The 9353-nt window shown below is 41.2% G+C and overlaps 2 protein-coding genes across 4 annotated transcripts in view; one reads left to right on the top strand and one right to left on the bottom strand.

Moving 5' to 3' along the window:
* LOC125045849 (isoleucine--tRNA ligase, mitochondrial-like) overlaps positions 1 to 4466 on the bottom strand; it is a 12457-nt gene extending 7991 nt beyond the window's left edge. The window contains exons 1-4 of the mRNA XM_047643380.1: positions 4219 to 4466; positions 3801 to 3923; positions 523 to 697; positions 88 to 251 (exon numbers count right to left, since the gene is read on the bottom strand). Of these exons, the coding sequence (XP_047499336.1) occupies positions 88 to 251; positions 523 to 697; positions 3801 to 3923; positions 4219 to 4452 (696 nt within the window). The 5' untranslated portion in view covers positions 4453 to 4466. The remainder of the gene's footprint in view (positions 1 to 87; positions 252 to 522; positions 698 to 3800; positions 3924 to 4218) is intronic.
* Positions 4467 to 4747: 281 nt separating this feature from the next.
* On the top strand, positions 4748 to 8356 carry LOC125045848 (putative transferase CAF17 homolog, mitochondrial). Of its 3 annotated transcripts, none has more exons than XM_047643377.1 (2): positions 4748 to 4901; positions 6066 to 8356. In XM_047643377.1, the coding sequence occupies exon 2, from the start codon at positions 6148 to 6150 to the stop codon at positions 7186 to 7188; it is 1041 nt and encodes a 346-aa protein (XP_047499333.1). In that variant the 5' UTR covers positions 4748 to 4901; positions 6066 to 6147; the 3' UTR covers positions 7189 to 8356. The 3 variants fall into 3 exon arrangements, with proteins under 3 accessions (XP_047499333.1, XP_047499334.1, XP_047499335.1); XM_047643378.1 differs by lacking the exon at positions 4748 to 4901 and adding an exon at positions 4947 to 5079; XM_047643379.1 differs by lacking the exon at positions 4748 to 4901 and adding an exon at positions 4994 to 5038.
* Positions 8357 to 9353: the final 997 nt, after the last annotated feature.

Here is a 9353-nt window from a genome sequence, read left to right as displayed (position 1 = left end):
GGTATAAATATATATCAAACAAACCAGAGATATCTTAATGTTCAATTGTTTTTCTAAATATAGTAAAGCATACAATTAAATACTAACCTGATAAACATAATCTTTTTCATATAAATCTGCGAAGAGAAGGAGCTCCTTCGATACGTAACTTGGATCAAACGTGCGATAGATGTTGGACCAGTTTGCCAGCACACCCCATCTTTTAAATGTTTCAAGCTGAATGTCTAGGGCCTCTTCAGCAAATCTTCTGGCTGCAACAGAGACATACTTTCTCTTTAAAACATTACTTAAATCTTATTATGTAGCTAATCTTCTTTAATTCTAAATGCCAGCTCTTTAAAACTAACTAAAAATAATTCGGCAAAATTATTCTCTTACATTTTGCTTCAAGTAATACTTCCTATTACAAAAAAACAAATCAACCTTATAAGAAAAAAAAAATTGAAGTACTGTGAGTATACAGAGACAGACAAACAAACACTAACCCAAACTACTACATAATCTCAAAATTAAATCTCTAACCCATCTTCCTGATTCCAAGAGGAGTAGTTGGGGTTGAAACATCTTTCTTCTTCTTCTTTTTGTCCCTGTCGTGTGCCTTCAGCTCAATGGGGAGACCATGGCAATCCCAGCCTGGGATGTAGTGCACTTTGTAGCCTCTTAAGAGTTTCTGTCTCATGGTTACATCCTTAAGAATCTGGAATGTATGGCAATAATTCTTTTTAAAAACTAAACACAAATGCTTTTTGTTTGGCACTGTAAACAGTATTTACCAATTAAATTTATCAATATGGAATTAATGTTTCAATAATGTATTTAACTAAAATATAAAATTTCATTTCTTTTAATTTCTTAACATAATAAGTAGCTTCTGCATTAAAGGGGAAGGGGAAGGGAAGAGGAAGGGAAGAGGAAGGGAAGAGGAAGGGAAGAGGAAGGGAAGAGGAAGGGAAGGGGAAAGGAAGGGGAAGGGAAGGGGAAGGGAAGGGAAGGGAAGGGGAATGGGAAGGGGAAGGGGAGGAAGAAGGGGAAGGGGAGGAAGAAGGGGAAGGGGAGGTAGAAGGGGAAGGGGAAGGGGAAGGGGAAGGGGAGGAATAAGGGGAAGGGGAAAGGGGAGGAAGAAGGGGAAGGGGAAAGGGGAGGAAGAAGGGGAAGGGGAAAGGGGAGGAAGAAGGGGAAGGGGAGGTAGAAGGGGAAGGGGAAGGGGAAAGGGGAGGAAGAAGGGGAAGGGGAAGGGGAAGGGGAAGGGGAAGGGGAAGGGGAAGGGGAAGGGGAAGGGGATGGGGAAAGGGGAGGAAGAAGGGGAAGGGGAAGGGGAAGGGGAGGAAGAAACAGGAAGGGGAAAGGGGAGGAAGAAGGGGAAGGGGAAGGGGAAGGGGAAGGGGAAGGGGAAGGGGAGGAAGAAGGGGAAGGGGAGGAAGAAGGGGAAGGGGAAGGGGAGGAAGAAGGGGAGGGGGAGGAAGAAGGGGAAGGGGAGGAAGAAGGGGAAGGGGAGGAAGAAGGGGAAGAGGAAAGGGGCAGAAGAAGGGGAAGAGGAAAGGGGCAGAAGAAGGGGAAGGGGAGAGGGGAAGGGGAAGGGGAAGGAGAAGGGGAAGGGGGAGTAGAAGGGGAAGGGGAAGTGGAAGGGGGAGTAGAAGGGGAAGGGGGAGTAGAAGGGTAAGGGGGAGTAGAAGGGGAAGGGGAAGGGGGAGTAGAAGGGGAAGGGGGAGTAGAAGGGGAAGGGGAAGGGGAAGGGGAGGAAGAAGGGGAAGGGGAGGAAGAAGGGGAAGGGGAAGGGGAAGGGGAAGGGGAAGGGGAAGGGGAGGAAGAAGGGGAAGGGGAGGAAGAAGGGGAAGGGGAAGGGGAGGGAGAAGGGGAGGGGGAGGAAGAAGGGGAAGGGGAGGAAGAAGGGGAAGGGGAGGAAGAAGGGGAAGAGGAAAGGGGCAGAAGAAGGGGAAGAGGAAAGGGGCAGAAGAAGGGGAAGGGGAAGGGGAAGGGGAAGGGGAAGGAGAAGGGGAAGGGGGAGTAGAAGGGGAAGGGGAAGTGGAAGGGGGAGTAGAAGGGGAAGGGGGAGTAGAAGGGTAAGGGGGAGTAGAAGGGGAAGGGGAAGGGGGAGTAGAAGGGGAAGGGGGAGTAGAAGGGGAAGGGGAAGGGGAAGGGGAAGGGGAGGGGGAAAGGGGAGGAAGAAGGGGAAGGGGAAGGGGAAGGGAAAAGGGGAGGAAGAAGGGGAAGGGGAAAGCGGAGGAAGAAGGGGAAGGGAAAGGGGGAGTGGAAGGGGGAGGGGAAGGGGAAGGGGAAGGGGAGGAATAAGGGGAAGGGGAAAGGGGAGGAAGAAGGGGAAGGGGAAAGGGGAGGAAGAAGGGGAAGGGGAAAGGGGAGGAAGAAGGGGAAGGGAAAGGGGGAGTGGAAGGGGGAGGGGAAGGGGAAGGGGAAGGGGAAGAGGGAGAGAGACTGGAAGGGGAAGTGGAAGGGAAAGGGAAATTAGGAGTGGAAGGGGAAGGTGAAGTGGAAGTGGAAGGAGAAGGAGAAGGAGAAGGGGAAGGGGAAGGGAAGGGGAAAGGAAGGGGAAGGGTAGGGAAGGGAAGGGAAGGGAAGGGGAAGGGAAGGGAAGGGAAGGGAAGGGAAGGGAAGGGAAGGGAAGGGAAGGGAAGGGAAGGGAAGGGAAGGGAAGGGAAGGAGAAAGGGAAAGGGAAGGGGAAGGCAAAGGGGAAGAAGAAGGAGAAGAAGAAGGAGAAGGAGAAGGAGAAGGAGAAGGAGAAGGAGAAGGGGAAGGGGGAATGGAAGGGGAAGGGGGAATGGAAGGGGAAGGAGAAGGAGAAGGAGAAGGAGAAGGAGAAGGAGAAGGAGAAGGAGAAGGAGAAGGAGAAGGAGAAGGAGAAGGAGAAGGAGAAGGAGAAGGAGAAGGAGAAGGAGAAGGAGAAGGAGAAGGAGAAGGAGAAGGAGAAGGGGAAGGGGGAATGGAAGGGGAAGGGGGAATGGAAGGGGAAGGAGAAGGAGAAGGAGAACGAGAAGGAGAAGGAGAAGGAGAAGGAGAAGGAGAAGGAGAAGGAGAAGGAGAAGGAGAAGGAGAAGGAGAAGGAGAAGGAGAAGGAGAAGGAGAAGGAGAAGGAGAAGGAGAAGGAGAAGGAGAAGGAGAAGGAGAAGGAGAAGGAGAAGGAGAAGGAGAAGGAGAAGGAGAAGGAGAAGGAGAAGGAGAAGGAGAAGGAGAAAGAGAAGGGGAAGGGGGAATGGAAGGGGAAGGGGGAATGGAAGGGGAAGGGGGAATGGAAGGGGAAGGGGGAATGGAAGGGGAAGGGGAAGGGGAAGGGGAAGGGGAAGGGGAAGGGGAAGGGGAAGGGGAAGGGGAAGGGGAAGGGGCAGGGGAAGAGGAAGGGGAAGGGGCAGGGGAAGGGGAAGGGGAAAAGGAAAGGGAAAAAGAAGGGGAAGAGGGAGTGGAAGTGAAAGGAAAAGGGGGAGTGGAAGGGAAAGGGAAAGGAAAAGGAAAAGGAAAAGGAAAAGGAAAAGGAAAAGGAAAAGGAAAAGGAAAAGGAAAAGGAAAAGGAAAAGGAAAAGGAAAAGGAAAAGGAAAAGGAAAAGGAAAAGGAAAAGGAAAAGGAAAAGGGGAAGGGAAGGGAAGGGAAGGGAAGGGAAGGGAAGGGAAAGGGAAAGGGAAAGGGAAGGGGAAAGGGAAGGGAAAGGGGAAGGGGAAGGGAAGGGGAAAGGGGAAGAAGGGAAAGGGAAAAAGAAACCATGGAATTGTTTGAATGTCATCTAGGGTAAAAATCGCTGATTGTACATCCTGATATTAAGATATACACATATATATATATATATATAAATACCTTGTTAACTGCATGACCAATATGAGGTTTTCCATTAGCATATGGTGGTCCATCATGAAGAACATACTCCTTCTTGCGCATCTGCCTTCTCTGCCAGTCGTATAGGTCTGCAAAGCCGGCCTCCTAGACATGGAATACACTATATGGAAATATCAAGTATGGAAATGTCAAGCCATCATTTAGTTCCTAAAAGACACATTACTTTATTTTACTTATCATAAAGAGAATTCTAGATCTATTACACATTATCATTTAATATAATACACTTATGTTTATCATCTAAAAACAAATCCAAAATAAGCAATGAAAACAAATTAACACGAAAAGTAATACAAACGACTAGACACTAATGATCTCCCTCTTCATCGCCAAAAAAAAACTTTAAAACAGACATTAAAACCAATTAACCGGTTTTTACCTCTTGAACTCTCCTCTCATTCTTGACCCGTTTAGCTCCTTCGACCCGAAGAGGAAAACTGGTCGTAGGTAAGAGAACTGTTCTCTTATATTTCTGAGCTGACGTATCATTATCTTCCTTGCAAGCGTTTGTCAGTGACGTGGAGAGACACCTGTGCAGAATCCTCAGCCGTGTCCATTGAATATTCTTACAGTTCCCTGAGTGTGATACGAAAAGGGGCCGAAGTTGCCGCATCTTGAAGGAGGATCAGCTGGTATTGTGCGGATAATAAGCGCACTGTTTTCCTTTATTCGAATTGCTATATTTTCCCAATCAATTCCAAATTTTGCCTAGTAATCTATATTTTTTATCTTTGACGATAATTGTAGTTTTCCTCTGTATTATGGTATTTCAAATTATGTTTATATATTTATTAATAAGATTGCTTAACTGTTAAACGCATTCTTGTTTACTAGAATGTTTACTAATCATTTTATCTATTCTAACGGGATCACAAAAACGTATCTTAAATTTATGTAAATCCTTTAAACACCAATTGTACATAGATATAAATACAATAGAAAGAAAGGGATCGCCAAAAGATATCGCCAGGAACGCATACATAAAGTTATTGTTAAAAGATCATTTCATAAACACAAAAGTAAATTGTTGCATCATTTGCTCAGAATTTCGGCCGAGAACACGTACGTCAATTCAGCTGTGTAAATCATTCTTCTTCTCTGATTTATGTGTATTCAGTTTGGTTCCAAGTCACGAGGGAGATTGAGGATCACATACTGACTGAGTCGTGATATAATTAATTATCAAAAAGGGCTGTAGTGTGAGTTTTGCAAAGTTAAAGCTCGGGTCAAATTTTGCAAGGTAATGTTTCGTTGTTATATATATTTGTTAATGTATTTGAACTCTTACGTGTGGCATAATTACTTATTGTCGGGAATAGAAACGTGTGAAGATAGAGGAAGAGCGATAGCCCAAATATTATTATTATATGTGAAATACAATTTAGACTGCACAAAATAAAGATAATATCAGTAATTTATCAGAATATAGATCTATCTGGCAATTTATTATCAAATAAGGATTCCAGTTCAAGCTCAACCTAACTAGAATACACGTAATTGAGTTTTCTTGCCATTATTTAACGTATTGATGAACTGATGATATTTTTTGGTAAAGTTTTATGAGACCAGGATTCATAAGCACGCGCTGCTTTACACCTGGGCGATGGTCTGCCTCACAGTTGGACACATGAGCCATCACCCTAATGGGTGGGAAATGGACTCATGGCTTATCAAGCATTACCTTGTGCCTGAGACTTTTTGCTCCCATGCTATACAATATTACCCATCACCAGTGGCTTAATGTGGTCCTTTACTAGCTAATTAGAAAATGATTAACTCGCATGGCATCTGATCAATCTTATTCATACATGTAGTGGCTTCCAGAATATGATTTTTGTGTGGGATTATACTGCATGTGTTTTATCCAAATCCAAATTAAATTTGCTGTATTCTTTGATTAAAGGCAAATAGTCCTATGTCCAACCTGATAGTAAAGTAGTGTCATGCAATCATTGGTCTTCCCTACTGTCTGACAAAGGCCAACAATTCTCCAATATGTGTATATTCTGTGAAGATCAAGATTGGACAGTTTCTGATATGATCAGTCACCAGGGAGGTCTACAAGCTTGGTCTTACCATAATATATGTGAAGGAGGTTTACTGGATATTGTGTGGCCATATGTAGACCAGTGTTAGGTGCAGGTGTGTATTACTAAGATTTGCCCAAATTGTATTTTATGAATTACTTATAGAACAGAAGGATTAAGTAAACTTTATTTCTTACAGGTACTTGAGACTTCCCAAGAACCAGCCATCTGAAGGAGCAAAGTAAATACAGCTTTTGGTAATTTACTCCAGAACACAAATCATGTTGCATGTATTTAGTAGATTGTGTCCCCAGACAGCACATGTTGGAAGAAATTGGGCCAGCATTTCTTATTCCATGCAAAGAAATCTTAGTGCTGAAGTGCAGTCAAACAGAAGCTTAGCACAGGTAAATGGCAAAGAGGCTTCTTCTTTCCTGCAGGGTCTTGTCACAAATGACATGAATCACCTGTTAGAAGGAGCAACAAGCATGTATTCAATGATGCTCAACACTCAAGGCAGAGTTGTCTTTGATACCATTATTTACAAGAGGCATGAGGATAGTTATCTAATTGAATGTGACCGTGAAAAATTGGACCATTTAGTGAGGCATCTGAAGATGTACAAAGTGCGGAGGAAACTTGACATTAAACCTCTTGAAGACTTTAATGTGTGGGCAGTGTTTGAACCTGAATTAGACATGGACAGTATTACACAGGTTGATGTAGAGTCTTTATACCTCAATCCTAAAGCAGAATCTGAGGTCCTCCTGCACTTAAAAGACACTGTGAGTGATGTCATTGTGACAAGAGATCCGAGGATGAAATATCTAGGACACAGGCTTGTTGTTCCAGACAAAAATCATATCACAGACATTGTTTCAGATGTAGAACATGGTGAAGAGATTTTCAAGTTTTTACGTTATAAGTTGGGTGTTGGTGAAGGGCTGCAGGAGCTCCCACCAACAAAATGCTTGCCACTTGAAGCCAACCTGGATTATCTTCATGGAGTTAGTTTTCACAAAGGCTGTTACATAGGGCAAGAACTTACTGCCAGAACTTTCCATACTGGTGTTGTGCGCAAGAGATACATGCCTCTCATATTTCCTGGTGACACTTCTACTCTTGCTTATGATACAAATATAATTAATGAGAAGGGAAAATCTGTAGGTAAGATTCGAGGAATAGATGGTCAGTATGGGATAGGGCTTTTGAGAGTTAAAGAATGCTTAGCTGCAGAAACACTGACAGCCAATGATATGGTTGTAAAAACATTTAGGCCTCCGTGGTGGCCCATTGAAGCCTCAAAAGAAAAAATGAATTAGACCTAATGGCTGAAGCAAAGAAGGGATGGATTGATAAATTAGTACTTACTCGGTTTGAAATCATTTTATTTTTATTTCTGATCAAAATGTACTCCAAGGTAATAAGGGAGATTCTAGGAACACCAAAAATATATTTGTTGTATAACATATTGTTCATTGCACTTATTTCAGACCCATGGTAAACAGACCTTGATAGCACATGATAAATCTCAAGTTGGTTTTATTAATTTAATACACAATTAGAGATCAATATCATTAACTACTATATATATATATTTTTTTTTTTTTCATCTTGTTATGCAATTAAGGGATTGTCAACACCATTAGCTTTTTTTCAGGTTGGCAAGTTAACAATTATTAATTCATATTTATCTGAAAAGTATGTATTCCAAACCCACACTTATTTCTGTGTATTATGCTTACAATCTATACATGTATCAGAAATTTTTATATTCTCATGGGACAATGTTGCTAATCATAATATCACTATTCTGTATAAAAGAAATCTGTCTGAGGCAAAAAACATAATTTTGTGCTGTTCCACATGTGCTTGTTTTAAAAGGTTACATAAAAACTTGTGAAGGAAAATGGTTTTACTATTTGTCTTAAGTCAATAATTCAATTCAGGTGAAAACTTAGGGGACATTTTGGTTGCATTTATAAAATATTAGGTTTATTACATTCAATAAAGTTGTGGGTTAATTCATTTCCTTATTATTTTATAACAGGGAAAAAATTTATTCTTTGAGACATTATAAAAGTTAACACCTGGCTGCTTCAGATTTAAATTGCTAGAAAGTTAGAGAGTTATGTATATTACATACTGTATTTGAAGGTATGAGTCCAAAGATGTGTTTATTAAATGTTTTATTTTAAATATTCTAACATAAGCATCTATATGTTTATATTAATGCGCTCTATCTTAATTTATAATTGTAGTGCTTTAACATGACCATATCAGTTTATGTTATAGATGAAAATTTAAACTAACAAAACATTTACTGAACACATTTTCATCTCTGGATGCACATACCCTCATTTCAAGTGCAGCCTTTAAACACTGGGAAATGTGTTTATGTAATTATGAACATTCTCAGATTCTACTCTTTGTTTTTTGTTTGTATTTTGTCATCTAGTCATTTGTTATTAAATATATTTTTTAATATTACTTTATCTTATTTTATTTACCAAATAGAACAGGTTAATATTACTGTGTACTTTGGCACTTGACAAAGCAGGTAGTAATAGTATACACAGGTACACATTATGACCTGATCTACAAGTATACAGTAGTACTACACAGTGTACATCAAAAACAGAGATTAAGCAATATTATTTTAAACTAGCAGGGAACTTCAACAATACAAAAAATGATTTTATATAAAAAGCAGTAATAGATATGTTATATAAAATGAAAAGTAAATTTGCAATTACAATCTTGCCTAAAGAGTGACATGATAATGGTTCCCAGTGGTTCCTGTCTGATTGTCAGCAAATCCCTAGAAGTTGTGTGTTGTGGTCGAAATATTAAGAGGCATCAGCAAGGTGTAATGAAAAAGTTTCCTAAAATATTTACATTTATTTAACTGCTTACTGTAACATCAATTGTTCAGGCAACTGATTGATTTAAGGAAATAAGTGTTGAGTAGGTGACTGATTTAAGTAAAGGGGTTCTCAGTGGCAAAAATGTTAGGGTAAATGTGATGAATTTAATATACAATTTAACAATAATATTATTTGGATCTGGCTTTTGCTGTTTCAGCTCAGAGAAACAACCACCACAGAGTGAAGTGAAGACATTATTGTGTTCAAAATATGTCAATTGGAAACCAGCATCGCCTGTACACTGTAAAAGAAAGCTTCCAACCATGGCAACAGCAAGTGACATCAACATGAAGAATGAAAAAGGCGGAACATTTCTCTGTGAAACGTGTGGTTTGACGGAGGCCTATAACTACTATGGCTGTAAACCACCCTTCCATAAGGATATTACATTTCTGGAGAACTGTTACATGATGAAAGACCCATTCCAAAGTGCTGGCTCAAAGTCCTTTCTCTTACTGGGATCAGAATGTGTGGCTTGTAAGAGAGTTGTGTGTCAGGCATCTTCATGTAGCATCTTTTACACTAAGAGGTTTTGCCTTGATTGTGCAAGAACAAGTATA

The sequence above is a fragment of the Penaeus chinensis genome, chromosome 38 (assembly GCF_019202785.1).
Source record: "Penaeus chinensis breed Huanghai No. 1 chromosome 38, ASM1920278v2, whole genome shotgun sequence".
In the NCBI taxonomy this organism is placed as follows: Eukaryota; Metazoa; Arthropoda; class Malacostraca; order Decapoda; family Penaeidae; genus Penaeus; species Penaeus chinensis.
Note: the sequence above shows the minus strand (reverse complement) of the source record. Positions and strands in the feature narration are given on the sequence as shown.